The sequence below is a fragment of the Puma concolor genome, chromosome D1 (assembly GCF_028749965.1).
Source record: "Puma concolor isolate L17-30 chromosome D1, mPumCon1.1.hap2, whole genome shotgun sequence".
Taxonomy (NCBI): domain Eukaryota; kingdom Metazoa; phylum Chordata; class Mammalia; order Carnivora; family Felidae; genus Puma; species Puma concolor.
This window is the reverse complement of record NC_141676.1, coordinates 57,253,990-57,272,899: the sequence shown is the minus strand read 5'-3', so window position 1 is coordinate 57,272,899 and position 18,910 is coordinate 57,253,990. Positions and strand designations below refer to the sequence as shown.

The 18,910-nt window shown below is 36.9% G+C and overlaps 1 protein-coding gene and 1 non-coding gene across 7 annotated transcripts in view; both read left to right on the top strand.

The window, feature by feature from the left end:
• Window positions 1-18,910, top strand: part of FCHSD2 (FCH and double SH3 domains 2) — a 302,118-nt gene that overhangs the window by 225,347 nt on the left and 57,861 nt on the right. For 4 of the 6 annotated variants that reach the window (XM_086678247.1, XM_086678249.1, XM_086678246.1 and 1 more), the window contains exons 10-11: window positions 6,879-6,974; window positions 8,247-8,318. In XM_086678247.1, the coding sequence (XP_086534373.1) occupies window positions 6,879-6,974; window positions 8,247-8,318 (168 nt within the window). The remainder of the gene's footprint in view (window positions 1-6,878; window positions 6,975-8,246; window positions 8,319-18,910) is intronic. The other 2 variants (XM_086678251.1, XM_025928470.2) reach the window with 1 other exon arrangement.
• LOC112866279 (U6 spliceosomal RNA) lies at window positions 11,813-11,916 on the top strand. The gene has a single exon (XR_003224113.1). It is a non-coding gene; the product is annotated as a U6 spliceosomal RNA (small nuclear RNA).

Here is an 18,910-nt window from a genome sequence, read left to right as displayed (position 1 = left end):
TGACCTTTTTTTGCAGAAATGGGAAAGCCTGTCCTCAAATTCATATGGAACTTCCAAGGGGCCCTGAATACCCAAAAACAACATTGAAAAGAAAAAACAAAGCTGAAGGACTCACACTTCCCAATTTCAAAAGTTAATTCAAGATTAATCAAAATAGTGTGGTACTAGCATAAGGACAGACATATATAGACCAATGAAATAGAATTGAGAATCCAGAAATAAGCCCAAACGTCTATGGCCAATTGATTTTCAACAAGGTTGCCAAGGCCACTTAGTAAAGAAAGACTACTTTTTTCAACAAAAGACTTGTGCTGAGACAAGATAACCACATGCAAGAGAATGAAGTTGAACCCCTGCCTCACTCCATATACAAAAATTAACTCAAAATGGATCAGTGACCTAAAACTATAGAAGAAAACGTAGAGGTAAATCTTTATGACCTTGGGTTTGGCACCGTGTTCTTAGCTTTGCCATTAAAGCAGAAGCAACCAAAGAAAAAACAGATAATTTGACTTACTCAAATTAAAAGCTTTTGTGCATTAAAGAACATTCTCAAGAATATAGAAAAGACAGGGGTGCCTGGGTACCTCAGTCAGTTAAGTGTCCAACTTCGGCAGAGGTCATGATCTCATGGTTCGTGGGTTCAAGCCCCACATCAGGCTCTGGGTTGACAGCTCAGAGCCTGGATCCTGCTTCAGATTCTGTGTCTCCCTCCCTCTTTCTCTGACCTTCCCTTGCTTGTGTTCTTCCTCTCTCTCAAAAATAAATAAACATTAAAAAAAAAGATTTAAAAAAGGAGAATACAGAAAAGATAGCCCATAGGATGGGAGAAATTATTTTTTATGACAATTTATTGTCAAATTGGCTTAGATACAACACCCAGTTCTCATCCCAGCAAGTGCCGTCCTCAATGCCCATCACCCATTTTCTTCTCTCCCCCATCCCCCATCAAATCTCAGTTCTCTGTATTTAAGAGTCTCCTATGTTTTGTCCCCCTCCCTGTTTTTATATTAGTTTTGCTTCCCTTCCCTTATGTTCATCTGTTTTGTATCTTAAAGTCCTCATATGAGTGAAGTCATATGATGTTTGTTTTTCTCTGACTAATTTTACTTAGTATAATACCCTCTAGCTCCATCCACATAGTTGCAAATGGCAAGATTTCATTTTTTTTTATTGCCGGCTAATACTCCATTGTATATGTATACCACATCTTCTTTCTCTGTTCGTCCATCGATGGACATTTGTGTTCTTTCCATACTTTGGCTATTGTTGATAGTGCTGTTATCAACATTGGGGTGCATGTTCCCCTTCAAAACAGCACACCTGTATCCCTTGGATAAATACCTAGTAGTGCAATTGCTGGGTCATAGGGTAGTTCTATTTTTAATTTTTTGAGGAACCTCCATACTGTTTTCCAGAGTGGCTGCACCAGTTTGCATTCCCACCAGCAGTGCAAAAGAGATCCTCTTTCTCCGCATCCTTGCTAACATCTGTTGTTGCCTGAGTTGTTAATGTTAGCCATTCTGACAGGTGTGAGGTGGTATTTCATTGTGGTTTTGGTTTGTATTTCCCTGATGATGAGTGATGTTGAGTATTTTTTCATGTGTTGGTTGGTCATCCGGACGTCTTTTTTGGAGAAGTGTCTATTCATGTCTTTTGCCCATTTCTTCACTGGATTATTTGTTTTTTGAGTGTTGAGTTTGAGAAGTTCTTTATAGATTTTGGATACTAACCCTTTATCTGATATGTCATTTGCAAATATCTTTTCCCATTCTATCAGTTGCCTTTTAGTTTGCTGATTGTTTCCTTCACTGTGCAGAAGCTTTTTATTTTGATGAGGTCCCAATAATTCATTTTTGCTTTTGTTTCCCTTGCCTCTGGAGATGTGTTGAGTAAGAAGTTGCTGCGGCCAAGGTCAAAGAGGTTTTTGCCTGCTTTCTCCCCAAGGATTTTGATGGCTTCCTGTCTTACATTTAGGTCCTTCATCCATTTTGAGTTTCTTTTTGTGTATGGTGTAAGAAAGTGGTCCAGGTTCATTTTTATGCATGTTGCTGTCCAGTTTTTCCAGCACCACTTGCTGAAGACACTGTCTTTATTCCATTGGATATTCTTTACTGCTTTGTCAAAGATTAGTTGGCCATATGTTTGTGGGTCCATTTTTGGGTTCTCTACTTTGTTCCATTGATCTGAGTGTCTGTTTTTGTGCCAGTACCACACTGTCTTGATGATTACAGCTTTGTAAAACAGCTTGAAGTCCGGGATCGTGATGCCTCCATCTTTGGTTTTCTTTCTCAAGATTTCTGTGGCTATTCGGGGTCTTTTCTCATTCCATACAAATGTTTGGATTGTTTGTTCTAGCTCTGTGAAGAATGCTGGTATTATTTTATTAGGGATTGTATTGAACATGTAGATTGCTTTGAGTAGTATGGACATTTTAACAATATTTGTTCTTCCTATCCAGGAACATGGAATATTTTTTCCATTTTTTGGCGTATTCTTCAATTTCTTTCATAAGCTTCCTATAGTTATCAGTGTGTAGATTTTTCACCTCTTAGATTTATTCCTATGTATTTTATGGGTTTTGGTGCAGTTGTAAATGGGATCAGTTCCTTGATTTCTCTTTCTGTTGCTTGATTATTGGTGTATAGGAATGCACCCGATTTCTGTGCATTGATTTTATATCCTGCGACTTTGCTGAATTCATGGATCAGTTCTAGCAGTTTTTTGGTGGAATCTTTTGAGTTTTCCATATAGAGTATCATGTCATCTGCAAAGAGTGCAAGTTTGACCTCCTCCTGGCTGATTTGGATGCCTTTTATTTCTTTGTGTTGTCTGATTGCTGAGGCTATGATTTCCAATACTGTGTTGAGTAACAGTGACAAGAGTGGACATCCCTGGCTTGTTCCTGACCTTAGGGGGAAAGCTCTCAGTTTTTCCCCATTGAAGATGATATTAGCATTGGGTCTTTCATATATGGCTTTTATGATCTCAAGGTATGCTCCTTCTATCTCTACTTTCTTGAGGGTTTTTATCAAGAAAGGATGCTGTATTTTGTCAGATGCTTTCTCTGCATCTATTGAGAGGATCATGTGGTTTTTGTCCTTTCTTTTATTGATGTGATGAATCATGTTGATTGTTTTGCAGATTTTGAACCAGCCCTGCATCCCAGGTGTAAATCCCACTTGGTCATGGTGAATAATTTTTTTAATGTATTGTTGGATCCAGTTGGCTAGTATCTTGTTGAGGATTTTTGCCTCCATGTTCATCAGAAAAATTGGTCTATAGTTCTCCTTTTTAGTGGAGTCTTTATCTGGTTTTGGAATCAAAGTAACACTGGCTTCATAGAAAGAGTTTGGAAGTTTTCCTTCCATTTCTATTTTTTGGAACAGCTTCAAGAGAATAGTTGTTAACTCTTCTTTAAATGTTTGGTAGAATTCTATTGGAAAGCCATCTATCTGGTCCTGGACTCTTGTTTTTTGGGAGATTTTTAATTAATAATTCTATTTCTTTACTGGTTAAGGGTCTGTTCAAATTTTCTATTTCTTCCTGTTTCAGTTTTGGTAGTGTATATGTTTCTAGGAATTTGTCCATTTCTTCCAGATTGCCCATACTATTGGCACATAATTGCTCATAATATTCCCTTATTATTGTTTATATTTCTGCTATGTTGGTTGTGATCTCCCCTCTTTCATTATTGATTTTATTTATTTGGGTCCTTTCCTTTTTCTATTTGATCAAACTGGCTAGGGGCTTATCAATTTTGTTAATTCTTTCAAAGAACCAGCTTCTGGCTTCATTGATCTGTTCTACTGTTTTTTTAGTTTCGATAGCACTGATTTCTGCTCTAGTCTTTATTATTTCCTGTCTTCTGCTGGTTTTGGGTTTTATTTGCTGTTCTTTTTCCATATCTGTAAGGTGTAAGGTTAGGTTGTATATATGAGATCTTCCTTCTTTAGGAAGGCCTGGATTGCTATATACTTTCCTCTTATAACCACCTTTGCTGTCTCCTGGAGGTTTTGAGCTGTGGTGTTATTATTTTCATTGGCTTCCATGTCCTTTTTAATCTCCTCTTTAACTTCTTGGTTAGCCCATTCATTCTATAGTATGATGGTCTTTAGTCTCCAAGTATTTGTTATCTTTCCACATTTTTTCTTGTGGTTGATTTCAAGTTTCATAGCATCGTGGTCTGAAAATATGCACAGTATGATCTTGATCTTTTTGTACCCCAGTATGTGATCTATTCTGGAAAACGTTCCATGTGCACTGGAGAAGAATGTGTATTCTACTGCTTTAGGATGAAATGTTCTGAATATATCTGTTAAGTCTGTCTGGTCCAGTGTGTCATTCAGAACCATTGTTTCCTTGTTGATTGTCTATTTAGATGATCTATCTATTGCTGTAAGTGGGGTGTTGAAGTCCCCTATTATTATGGTATTCTTATCAATGAGTTTCTTTATATTGTGATTAATTGATTTATATATTTGGGTACCTCCAAATTTGGAGCCTAAATGCTTACAATTCTTAGATCTTCTTGGTGGATAGACCCCTTCCTTAATTATGATATAATGCCCTTCTTCATCTCTTGTTACAGTCTTTATTTTAAAGTCTGGATTGTCTGATATAAGTATGGCTACCCTGGCTTTCTTTTGTTGACCATTAGCATGATAGATGGTTCTCCATTCCCTTACTTTCAATCTGAAGGTGTCCTTAGGTCTAAAGTGGGTCTCTTGTAAACAGCATATAGATAGATCTTGTTTTCCTATCCATTCTGTTATCCTGTGTCTTTTGATTGGGACATTTAGTCCATTGACATTTAGAGTGAGTACTGAAAGATAAGAATTTATGAGCATTTTTTTTTTTAAGTTTATTTATTTAGAGAGAGACAGAGACAGCACAAGAGGGGGAGAGGCAGAGAAAGAGAGAGAAAGAGAGCGAATCCTAAGCAGGCTCCACACTGTCAGCTCAGAGCCTGATGAAGGGCTCAAACTCACAAACTGAGAGATCATAAGCTGAGCTAAAATCAGGAGTCAGATGCATAACCAACTGAGCCACCCAGGCACCCCTGGATGGGTATGTTTTTTAAAAGAGTCCTTGTATTTTAGATATCATATTGAAATATTATGGATTAAGGCATATGTCTGAGACTTGCTTCAGTATAGTTGGGGGTGGAAGAGATAGTTGGATCTATTAATGAAACAAGATTGGGCAGAAGGGGCCATTTTTGGAAGTTGGATGATGGTTATGTGGGGATACATTATACCGTTGTCTCTAGTTTTATATATGTTATAATAAAGTTAAAAATATAAAAAAGGTTGTAACTAGAAGGATGATCCTCTTAACTTTTTTTGCATGATGATTAGTGAGGCTCTTAGGGCTGTGTCAAGAGCTTTCACAGCTTAAAACTGGAATCCAGGAAAAGAAAAAAAACACATTTCCCTTTGAGAAGATGTTTATTCAGCCAGCCTTGCCTGACAAAATTTTCCCAAACTCTGCTCACCCCATCTCACCCCGTCAGTCTGGATTAAATATCATCCTCTTTTGTGTTCTCTAAGTACCCTCTACATACTTCCACGGTGTACTTAACTGTGTATTGTCTGGGTCTCCCACTTTCCAGATTATAAATTCCTTGAAGATATTAACCTTGTGTATTCATCTTTATTCATCTGTATTCTCCCCTCATCACTGCATTAAACATTGGGTTTGGTAAGCTCTCTCAATAAATTGCTGAATGAGCGATAGGGAACTGGATTTGTGCTGGTAAATAAAATGTAAAATATAACCCCCTACTTTCTCCATATTCTCAGTAAACCCTTTTCTGAAGACTACTAAGGTATAGCTACAGAGCTTCTTTAAATTTTTCATATTCTGCCCATCCTCTGGCAGAAGTGCTAATGAAAGATAAGTAAAGGGTAAGTAAGCACTGTAGCAAAATGGAAAATAGGTTTCTGCACAATCAAATGTTGCTGATTTCCATTCATTCCCAGGGTATATAATGCAATGAAGTCTTTTCAGATGGCTTTCTGTACTGTTTTGCTGCATTCTGTGTATCAGAATTCCCCTTCTATATGAATTCCTTTTAGTCTGTCTTCTTGGTATGCAATAAGATGGTAGTTAGAATGTAACCTCCTAGGGGCACCTGGCTGACTCAGTCAGTGGAGCATATAACTTTTGATTTGGGAGTTGTAAGTTCAAGCCCCGTCTTGGGTGTATAGAGATTACTTAAAGATTTTTTAAAATCTTAAAAAAAATAATAATAACCACCTAGAAAAGGTGGCAAGAAATACTATAAAAATAATATTTGGTAGGGTTTCTGGCTGGCTCAGTCAGTAGAGCATGCAACTCTTGATCTCAGGGTCGTGAATTCAAGCCCCAATTTGGGCATGGAGCCTGCTCAAAAAAAATTTTTTTTGAATGCGATTTTGTGCTGTGTAGAGTGTTATCTAGCAGTTTCCTAGTGGGCGACAATCTCCATATAGCAGACTTTAAGAAGTCTACAAAATTTTATAACTGGGAGAGACCTAAGAGACTAATGTGGTTTCCTATTTTCATTCCGCTGCCCCCATTAAAAAGAACAGCTTTTTGTATAATCACTATCTTTTTGCTGTCTTAAAATATTGCATATTATTTAGTCCCAAAATCTGGGCTAGTTTCTAAACTAGTACTTTCCATATTTAGACTATTGAGAAAATAGGACATACAAGTAACAACTCTTACCTAAAATGAAAAAAAAATGGATAATTATCATTTTCTTTTGGTCACATAGTGTTGGATGATTTCTCATTTTTGGAAAGCAGCAAAATAAGTCTTAAACTTTAAAATACAATTACTGGATATCTTAACCTTATTAAAGACTTAAAGATACTTTATTTTCTCTTTAGGTCGTACGGGACTATAATCTTCAGCTGTTTTTACAAGAGAATGCTGTATTTCACAAACCCCAGCCCTTCCAGTTCCAACCCTGCGACAGTGATACTGTAAGGGAATTCCAGATTTTCATTCCATTTGTTTAAGCAATGTTTGTGTTCAAATGACTGTTATCCTCAGACTAGACAGAAAAAGCTGAGTGTGTGTCTCCTTAATTTTATAACAAAACTGTGAGTATGCAGAGAAACTGACATTTCTTCTTTCTAAAATGTGACTAAAACCCAGTATCTTTATGCAAGCAACTTAAACAAGGTTAAATTATAAGACACGGTACTGGAAACCTGCAAACTGAACTGAGGGAAGAAGGAAAAGTACTCAATAAAATTTTTTTTTTCAATTTAAATATAAATCATACTTTCTATCCATGAAATTCTTCACATGTGCATAGTTCCAAAGAAACCAGTGGTTAAATTTTAACCAGAATAGAATCAATAAACAGAGGAGTGAATATGTGCCTGCAAATATTTTGTTTGGCTTTTAAAAAAATTACAGGCCCTTTATTATTCCTTTCAGATTTCTTAGAATGTCAGAGCATTAACATAAATGCCAAATTGGCAATTTTGAAAAAGCAGACATTAAACATACATTTTATTCTTGAGCTAATGAAAAATGTTTGCCATTATTTAAATTAAAAAAAAATAGAACCAAAATGCTAATTTGATAACATAAAGAAAGGCAATCAACTTCTACAAGTTGAAAAAGCACATGTTGGCGTATCTAGCACATTCATTCCATGTAGGCAGGCCAAGAGGGAAGTCAAATTTTATTCATAAGGTCTCTTAGTAAACCTAGAATCAGAACCAGGGGAATTTATGATCTCAGAATTTCATGCTATCAGTTTAATAGAAATCTTTGCTGGAGATATCTTCATTACTTTTCTTACATTTTAAGGAGCCCTGTTAGTGGCTATGTAAAGAAATATAGGAAATCAGCATTTTTCTCTAGATTGTAACTCTTGCCCTTTATATTAGTGCCCTTTTTATCAATCTGCTTTTGCTTAATCACCCAGTGACATTGTCCTATAATTTGACTTCTTTAGCTGAAAGGAATAAAGCTGGGCAATAGAAGATATGGGGTATGGACAGGTTCACCAAGCTTGACTTAAAACTGTGACTAATACTAAATTATTTTATCTTTGCCCATTTTCCTCAAAAACTCAGAATAACTGTAGACTCTCGTCTTACTTGTCCAAGGCTCAACTACAATCTGAAATCCTCCTTTGTTTCTAGACACTGTGCTAAATGTTCTTAGCTGTGTGTCCCTGTTAACCTGAAGATTCTAACTATGCTGTTTTCTGTCCTTGTGCAATCTTTACTGGGCAGAGTTTAAAAGCTGCCCAGCTGGTGGATATTGAGCTCTCCCCTGTCAGTGCTCTGAGAATGACCATAGCTGAGGTATATGGGGGGTGTGGGTCAAGGGTGGGGGAGATGGGATGTGTGGGTTTGCATGTTAATGAAGGGTGGGACTGGTATTGGGATTAAGAGTGTGTGTGTGTGTGTGTGTGTGTGTGTGTGTGTAAGAGGCCACTGAATGCATACACTGGGGCTTTCCATTTTCCTTAATATAAATTAAGGTTTTCCTTTCCTATTTATAGTGAAAAGATTGAACTTCTCATTTTTCATCTTGTCTGAAGCACCTTAGTTTTCCTCAACAGATGTGCTGGAAAGGATTGTAGAGCTAATCTTGCCTTTATCAAGGAGAAAACTTGATATGACCCAGTTCAAATTGCAGTGTTTTTCCTGCAAAAGTCCAAACTGTCCAAATGAAAACAGTCACATATTACTGTCAAAGTTAATTAAGACATGAAATGATTGTTACCCCCCACCCCGCCTTTTTTTTTTTTTTTTTGGTTTATCTTTTACTTGCTGTTGAATCGAAATTTCTTGTCATTTTATTTTAATACATGATTTTTTTTTATTTTGTTAACATTTATTTATTTTTGAGACAGAGAGAGAGAGAGAGCATGAAGCAGGGAGGGTCAGAGAGAGAGGGAGACACAGAATCTGAGACAGGCTCCAGGCTCCGAGCTGTCAGCACAGAGCCCAACGTGGGGCTCAAACTCACAGACTGCGAGATCATGTCGGACGCTTAACCGACTGAGCCACCCAGGCGCCCCAATATATGATTATTTTGCCTTATGCCTTAAAATGATATACCAAAAAAAAAGAAAAAACTGAGCAAAATGGTTTTATAAAGACACAATGGTTATGAGTAACAATGATGAGTGGCAAGTTTTGTTTCATGTGACATAATTGCTATCTCATGGTTAACACTGAAAGAATTCCTTGTCTTTATTTCCATATAGAGTTACTGATTTCCAAAGTGTCCTGTCTTTATATCCTCAAATAACATTTTTCAGATGATACCAGTAAGTCAAAAATCCTTTCTAGAAAGAGTAATTTTCACCTTTTTTTGCTGAAAGTTTTTAATGCAAGATTATTCCAAGAAGGATATGAGATGTACCCTAAAATTTCCCTTCCTCCTTCCCCAAAATAGGATGTTCTATGAGGGAGAATTGACAAGTACATATATTAAGACCTCAATTTTGGAGAGTCATTCAGCTGTCAAATGGATCATGCTTGTTTTAGAGATTCATACAGGTGTCGTACAATGAGAAATCATGGGCTTTGGAGTCAAATCCTAGCTATGCCGTTTGCTAGCTGTGCTTACTTTATTTATGTGTTTATATATATTTCACCTCTCTGATTCAGCTTTGTCAGATATAAAATGTTAAAAACTTTACTTGGTTTGAAAATTAAATGAGCTTCTTTAAGCATTTGACTCTATATGCCTAGCATATAGGTGGTACAGAATAAATGTTGACTGTCTTTCCCCCCCCCCATCTTTCTACAAGACAATCATATTTCACTTTTTTAGGTTTTGCCCCTAATTGCTATAGGAAATACCAAAATATCAAATATGGAAGACAGTATAAAGATAATGAAATCTTATAACACTTTTGTAATCCTGGCCCCTCTGCTCTTAAGTCCCGTATTGATTGTCCCTTGGGACTTCTGCTCTCCCTTTGTATTCCACAATGTAGATCTCATCAACCTCTCTGTTAACAGTTTATGAACTTAAAAGGCAATCTGTGTGGAATAAACAACAGCCAGTAGCAAACAATTAGTGTCCATTCTTACTCTTATCATAAGAACATAACTGGTACTTTTCAGTACGTCTGCCCTACATACATCTCAATGTCCCTTCCATTACCAGAACTAGTGATGTGTGCCTTTAAGGACATTTCCTCACATCCTATGAAAAGGACCTCCTATCCTATTTCAGCCTGGGATGGGATGGTATAATACAGGAAACACACATGTCTACATATAAAGACAGAAAAAACCTAAGGAAACTTTTCTCCCAAATTTTCTGGTGAGGATGAGAATACCCTTTCCTGAACTGCAAATAATAAGATCTTCACAGATATCACAAACTGACATTTTTATCACAGTGTCACAAATATAAAAAAAAAAAAAAAGCTGACAAATTCCTGATACATGATCTTTTCCTGTTATTTTAGCCACTACTTGTGATATTTAATTTTACTGTCTAAAAATTAAAAGTTATAGTAAGGGGCACCTGGGTGGCTCAGTCAGCTGAGTATCTGACTTTGACTCAAGTCGGGATCTCATTGTTTGTGAGTTCAAGCCCTGTATTGGGCTTGCTGCTTTCAACCTATCAGCTCAGAGCCTGCTTCAGATCTTCTGTCCCCCTCCCACTCATCCCCACTTGTACTCTCTCAAAAATAAATAAAAAATAAGTAAATAAAAGTTATAGTAAGTAAAACAGCCATTTGCTGTAATTTAGGACTTTTGCACATTAAATTTTCACTTAAGTGTGGCATTTTATGCATCTATTAAAAATATGTGCAATATATATAAATCAAACCAACATGCTGTATACCTTAAACTTATACAGTGACGTATGTCAATTATTTCTCAATAAACCAAGAAAAAATAAATATTTACCAAAAATTATCCTTGTCTATACAAGATTATATGGGATCAATATACCCTACAGGTAAATTACCTGAAAATTCTCATTGTTAATGAGTGGCTTTATCTGCTATTGGAAATCTTACATTGCATATGCAGTGCTATAGCATTGACACCTGAACATGATAGCACTGTGATAGAGAATTTGTGGACAATCCTACTCGTGGGTAAATAGGTACCATCCTCCTACCCATATACTGACCACAGTATCCAAAAATGAAAGGCTCCGATTATAGACCTGAGTGTTGCTCTCCAGAAACAGCAGTGCTGGCAGTCAGCTGTTCAGAGGAGGCTGTCCTGTGTTCTTCAAAAAGGACTTACTTGCTCTTTGTTGAAAACCTACCACCTATATAATGAGTCTTGGTGCTTTCTCTGGTTTGGTGCTTTCTCTAACCATCCACATGTATCCAGAGCTTTCCATAGATGCCTTGGTACCGACACTAAGGAGACTGGAACATTCATTTTTTTATCTGGGCTGAGATTATAGCTCTTAAAGCAAAGTCTCTGTGAGACTCTGTGAATAAAGACATATTCTCATGTGGCTTTTCCAACCAGTCATGCCTCAAGATCTGTTTAGAATGTCAGATACAAGCATTTTTATTGTTTTTCATTTTGCTTTCATGTCATTACTGAAGGGCATGATTGTCTCTTAGAATTACTTTTGGTATTCTAACACCTCTAGTGTGCTTCCCTAAGAGACTGTACACACTCAACCCAGCTATCCAGATGAGTTCCTGCATCTCTTCTAAGCACAAGAGCTGCCATCCAAGTGTAGTCTGCTCCACTTCTTTCCAAGTTGTGCTATATATTTAGAATACGTGGCTTAGAGGGCCACAATCTCTCATCAAAAGTCTTCAGGTCAGGTGTGTTTCAAAAATCAGAATTTTTCGGTGCTTTCAGCAGTACATATACAAAAATTAGGACAATACAGAGAAGTTTAGCATGGTCCCTGCTCAAGGATGACACACAAATTCATGAAGCGTTCCATATTTTTTAAAAACAAAATATTTTGAATCAATCAATCAGTAACATAGGTACCATTTTTAGGATTTTTAGGGGTGCCTGGCAGGCTCAGTTGGTAGAGCATATGACTATTGATATGGGGGCTGTGAGTTTGAGCCTACATTGAGTGTAAAGATTACTTAAAAATAAAATCTTTTTTTTTAATGTTTGTTTATTTTTGAGAGCGAGAGGGAGAGAGAGAGCGCGCATGTGTGAGTAGGGGAGGGACAGAGAGAGAAGGAGACACAGAATCCGAAGCAGCTCCAGGTTCTGAGCTGTCAGCACAGAGCCTGACACGGGGCCCGAACCCACAAACCATGAAATCATGATCTGAGCTGAAGTTGGATGCTTACCCGACTGAGCCACCCAGGCACCCCAAAAATAAAATCTTTTAAAAAATAAAATAAAAGTAAAATAAAATAAAAATTTTAGGTTTTAGAAGAGTTTTCTGTATATCGTATATTGTATAACACCCTAGCAAGGTATGGGGAAGAACTCCCTGATCAAGCACAGTATTTTTGCAGTAAAACATTTGAATAGGCGTACTAAGTAAAATAAATAAGAATTATGAATAACCTCTCTTCAGTTCAAGTCAGATTTTGCCCTAAATGAGCTGTGACTCCAAACTTAACTAAAAAGTAAAACCTGATTTTCCAAGTATTTTGAATTTCAAAATTATGGGATTGTGAACCTATATAAACACGAGTACTAGAAATACAATAACCTATAAAAATCCAGATGCTTTTTACTTGCAAAAGCCCTTTTCAGAAGAAGTGAAAATTAACTTCCTGAAATAACAGTATATTATTAAATTTCATAAAAAATAAAATGGATTAAATATTTAGCACAATAAATATAAACTAAAAAATACAAGTAGTACAAATCCCTTGAATGAGGGTTAATAACTAGATTGTTCCTGGCACATGACATTGGCTTATCAACCCTAACGTTATCTTTTTTTTTAATTTTTTTTTAACATTTATTTATTTTTGAAACAGAGAGAGACAGAGCATGAGCAGGGGAGGGACAGAGAGAGAGACACACACAGAATCCGAAGCAGGTTCCAGGCTCTGAGCTGTCAGCACAGAGCCCGATGCGGGGCTCGAACTCACAGACCACGAGATCGTGACCTGAGCCGAAGTGGGACGCTTAACCGACTGAGCCACCCAGGCACCCCACGTTATCTTTTTTTGAAATTGGTTTGAAATGCTTGTATTTTACTGTGTTCTTGGTTTTCATTCATCACATATGACCATCTCTTTATCTCTCTTTTGAATGGTTATATTTTGGTAACAGAGTTGAAAAATAATGACAATGTTTCTTGTGTGAAAATCAGCTTATCTGTCCCTACTCACTTGGCCCTTCTGAGCATATGCTCTGATAACTTTCTGAACATTGCTGTGTCCCTACGTTAATCTTAAAGTGAACTGAAATATCTTTAAAGTTATTTAATAACTTTATAAATTTGAAAAGACTATTTTAATACTATATTATATAAAAATTGGTAACTTAACGTACAAAACTCAGTTGCATTTCTATACAATAATGAAGCAGCAGAAAGAGAAACCAAGGAATCAATCCCATTTACACTTCCACCAAAAACCATAAAATACCTAGGAATAAACCTAACTGAAGAGGTAAAAGATCTGTATGCTAAAACCTCTAGAAAGCTAATGATGAGAGAAATTGAAGAAGACACAAAGAAATGGAGAAACATTCCATGCTCATGGATTAGAAGAACAAATATTGTTAAAATGTCAATACTACCCAAAGCGATCTATACAGCCAATGCAATCCCTGTCAAAATAACACTAACATTCTTCACAGAGCTAGAACAAACAATTCAAAATTTGTATGAAACCAGAAAAGACCCCAAGTAGCCACAGTAATGTTGAAAAAGGAAGCCAGGGGCACCTGGGTGGCTCAGTTAGTTAAGCATCCAACTTTGGCTCAGGTCACGATCACACGGTTTGTGGGTTCAAGCCCTGTCTTGGGCTCTGTGCTGACAGCTCAGAGCCTGGAACCTGCTTTATATTCTGTGTCCCTGTCTCTCTGCCCCTCCCCGGCTTGCACTCTGTCTCTCTCAAAAATAAACAAACATTTTTTTTTTTTTAATTTTTTTTTTCAACGTTTATTTATTTTTGGGACAGGGAGAGACAGAGCATGAACGGGGGAGGGGCAGAGAGAGAGGGAGACACAGAATCGGAAACAGGCTCCAGGCTCTGAGCCATCAGCCCAGAGCCTGACGCGGGGCTCGAACTCACGGACCGCAGGATCGTGACCTGGCTGAAGTCGGACGCTTAACCGACTGCGCCACCCAGGCGCCCCTAAACAAACATTTTTTAAAAAACTTTTAATGATAAATAAGAAGTTGTGGTTTATATACACAATGGAATACTACGTGGCAATGAGAAGGAATGAAATATGGCCTTTTGTAGCAACGTGGATGGAATTGGAGAGTTTTATGCTAAGTGAAATAAGTCATACAGGGAAAGACAGATACCGTATGTTTTCACTCTTATGTGGATCCTGAGAAACTTAACAGAAGACCATAGGGGAGGGGAGGGAAAAAAAAAAAAGTTAGAGAGGGAGGGAGCCAAACCATAAGAGACTCTTAAAAACTGAGAATAAACTGAGGGTTGATGGGAAGTGGGAGGGAGGGGAAAGTGGGTGATGGGCATTGAGGAGGGCACCTGTTGGGATGAGCACTGGGTGTTGTATGGAAACCAGATTGACAATAAATTTCATATTTAAAAAAAAATAATTCAAAAACTTTAATATTGCTAGTCTCTGAAGGCCTTCTTAAACTCATTTGAAATAGTTTGGCTTTTGTTTTTCTAAAAACAAAATGAAATCAGGGGCATCTGGGTGACTCAGTCGGTTAAGTATCAGACTCTTGGTTTTGACTCAGGTCATGATCTCACAGTTCGTAAGTCCAAGCCCCACATCAGGCTCTGTGCTGACAGTGCAGAGCCTGTTTGGGATTCTCTCTCTCTCCCTCTCTCTCTGCCCCTCCCCTGCTAGTGCTCTCTATCTCAAAATAAATAAATAAACTTAAAAAAAAAAAAAAAGGATGTCTTACCTCTAGGTAAATACCTACCCAAAGTTTCATTCAAAGGAAATTTGTATTTTAGGAATGCCTTTTTTCAATATTACTGCCTTTGTCTATTTTATCAATATTAGCATTAACTAAATAGAACAATTATTGGGACATAAGACATATTAGGTCATAAGATAGCAAGGAATCTGAAGTCAAAAAGATCTCAATATAAGCTCTAAATTTGCCACTTAATGGCTTTAGGAAAGACACATACCATTTCTAAGCCTAGAATTCCATACCTATAAATTGAGAATCTCTATTAGGATTATTTTGAGAATTAATGAAATAATACATGTAAAGCAGTTAGCAGAGAGCTTAAATATGCAATAAATGGTACCCTTTTAAAAAATTAACATAACTTTATGGTTTTCTAATTATAAAAAAGCATAAAATAGGAAGTTTTCACCTGAACTGTCTCTATTCAAAGGTAACCACTGATAGGATTTTGTTAGTAGCCTTCTAAACATTTCTCTGCAGGAACATACTTATGTCGATGTGGACACAGAGCTCTATGTAAATAGACTTATACAGACATGAATTAAACTTTTTTTCTCATTATGCCATGGCTATCTAATATTTGCAGTATCTACAGTTCCTGACCATCTCAGAGATTTGACATCCTGCACCTCCCATCAAATAGTTAAAACAAAATTTTTTTTAATGTTTATTTTTGAGAGAGAGAGAGAGAGACAAAGTGTAGGCAGGGAAGGGGCAGGGAGAGAGAGGGACACACAGAATCTGAAACAGGCTCCAGGCTCTGAGCTGTCAGCACAGAGCCCAGTGCAGGGCCCGAACCCACAAAATGTGAAATCATGACCTGAGCCAAAGTTGGATGTTTAATGGACTGAGCCACCAAGGTGCCCCAAATAGTTTTTATATTGCTCATCCCCAGTGCCTCCTAAGAATTATGTCCTGTCATGAATTTAAAATTACAATTATGTTTTAAGAATGTTTTTTAAATCTTTAAAAATTTATTTATTTTGAGAGAGAGAGAGCATGAGCACCAAGCAGGGAGGGGCAAAGAGGGAGAGAGAGAAAGAATCCCAAGCAGGCTTTGCACTGCCAGCACAGTCCAGCACCAGGCTGGATTTCACAAACCATGGGATTATGTATGACCTGAGCCAAAATCAAGAGTTGGATGCTTAACTGACTGAGCCACCCAGGTGCCCCAAATATTTTTTAAAATTTTATGGAGGCCCTTCTACTCTTGGGTTAGGCTAGGCTTTCAGATGATGCTAAGAAGACATTTGGTGCTCGGAGCAGTAGCAGTAGAATAGCAAATCCCTGAGTCTCTTTTTTTTTTTTTTTTTTTTAATATTTATTTATCATTGAGAAGCAGAGCATGAGAGGGGGAGACACAGAATCTGAATCAGCCTCCAGGATCCAGCTGTCAGCACAGAGCCTGACGTGGGGCTTGAACTCACCAACTGAGAGATCATGACCTGAGCCGAAGTCAGACGCTTAACTTACTGAGCCACCCAGGTGCCCCTCTCTGAGTCTCTTGCCCAGAGAAACACAGTGTTACCACTGCTTACAGATAAGGCATGAGTCAGTCTGTTATATTAAACTTAATTGCAGCAGTAGTAAGAATCTGAGATTTCATCTCATCTTTAGATGTCTTGATTTTCAGGTGAGAAAGCTAAGGCCTAGAGAGGAGGTGAAATATGCTAGTCAGGATGACACAGCCAGGTCCCTTTGGGGAATAAACATACAATGTAAATGTATTTGAAGAATAAATGTACTTCAGATTTCAATGGCTACTTTTTAAGGAACAAATAAATTTCATAAAATAAAAGTTATAAAAATCCCTTAATTTGGAGATCCAAAAAAATTTCCTTCCTCAGTTTTCTATTTTGAATGAATTTTATAGTGGGCATTTAAAGAAGAAAAAGGAATCCTTTTATTGTACAAGGGAGAGAAGGATCTCAATCTTAAGTCTACTTTGAGAACCTACATTAAAATACATGACAATAAATTAGTTCTCTTTCTTCTTCTGTTCTTCCGTATACAAAATAATCTTTCTTTTATCAGTTAGGAACTGATTCTAATGTATGTTTATGTCTGGTAATCTCTTTAAGCACCATTCCAGTAATCTGGTGGCCTCACTTTAGAATAAAGGCATTAGGTTTTATTTGTTTAGCCAAATTTAACTGAGGGTTCAAGTCCTCAAATTGCCTAAAGACAAATGGGAAGCATACATGCCAGCAGTCACAGTATAATGTGATATTTGCCTGACAGTAGCCACTCAATAAATGTCTGACAAGTGAATAGGGGCACCTGGATCACTGAGTCGGTTAATCATCCAACTCTTGATTTCATCTCAGGTCATGATCTCTCAGTTGTGAGATTAAGCCCCGTGTTGGCCTCCGTGCTTTCTGAGCATGGAGAGATTTTCTCTCTCCTTCTCCCTCTGTCCTTCTGTATGCACATGCATGCATGTTCTCTCTCAAAAAAAAAATAGGTAAATAAATGTCTAACAAATGAATAAATTAATATAATGGAAATATGTTAAAAAATGAAGGACCCCCTGAGTCTTTCTGCAAAGTCAGGGAATGTTTCACAGAGAACATAGCACTTGAACTGAGATTTGAAGACTGATACAAAAAACAATAAGGAAGCTATATTATCTGGAGGGAATAGCATAGGCTTGTTTTTAGATTTACATTTATTTCCCAGGAAAAGACTTATTTGCTTTTGTAATTTTTTTTTTTTTTTACTAAAACTTCTATGATTTCTAAAATCTAATGTTTCTGAAGATCTCAAGGATCACATTTACTGGACCTAACTTATCAAAAACCCAATCTGACAAATGACAAATGAAAAACTACCTACCCTATACTTAAAAATTGATAGGAAAGTCCTTTTACAGCATTTCTCTTCAGTTTATAATTTATTTGAATTATTTTTGTGCCACTATTTTTCTGAGAATTGTGATATTATTATTTATGTCTCTTTAAAAATAATCAAGTTCAACAAGTGAATTTTTTCAGAGCTAGGCTACAGTATTGTTTGGCACATAATTTTTAAGTTCTCATATTCTGCTTCAGGAAGATAACAATGCTCTTGAAATATTTGTGTTTAATAGCTTACATATGTTATTCTTGTATGTTTCAACTACATTTTTAAGAGGTAAAGGAAAAATGTTAAAAGAATGAACTAAAGATTAAATTAGCTAACATTTCAAAAAGAAGCAGTCACTAGCAGTTTCTTTGGTAGAATCAACCACTGCTAACACCACCATCTGATCGACACTGGATCCTGATATATATCAATCTCAGATGATAGCGGTGGCAATAGAACATTTCTCTGTGTATTGTTTAACACCCTGGGACGTGTTTGCCGTGTATGAAATTCCCATTTGCCTAGACCTGAGTTGTAGGTTGCTTCCATTTGTCTTTCCATGGCTTGATTGTAAAATTCATGAAAAAAAATTAATCTGAATTTGAACTATAAACTCATATCTCCCAGTCAGTGGCATTTGTTGTCTGTCCTGACCATTGGGCACTCCTGTCTGAGTAATAGTAAACCCAAAGAGAAAGGGGGGAAAACCCATCTTTGCTTCCCCAGCTCTTAAGCACGAGAAATATTCCATTAAAAGGCACAAATTATATGTGGACAGGTAGGGCTATGGCCTTATCTGCAACTAGCACATTTAAACCCATTCACCTATTCCTAAAATGTTGCTCAGTAATGAAAATCCAATTTCTCCATCAACTGTCTCCTTTCTCATCTGATCTACTCCCTAGAAGTTCATTCACTTTGAGATCTGCCTTGATCTTTCAACATATCTTCAGTCTTATTTCTGATTCACTTATTGGGCTAACAAGAACCTAGAAATTATTTGGAATTTCTTGTTAACAGTAATGAGATTTTGTTTTAAGTAATT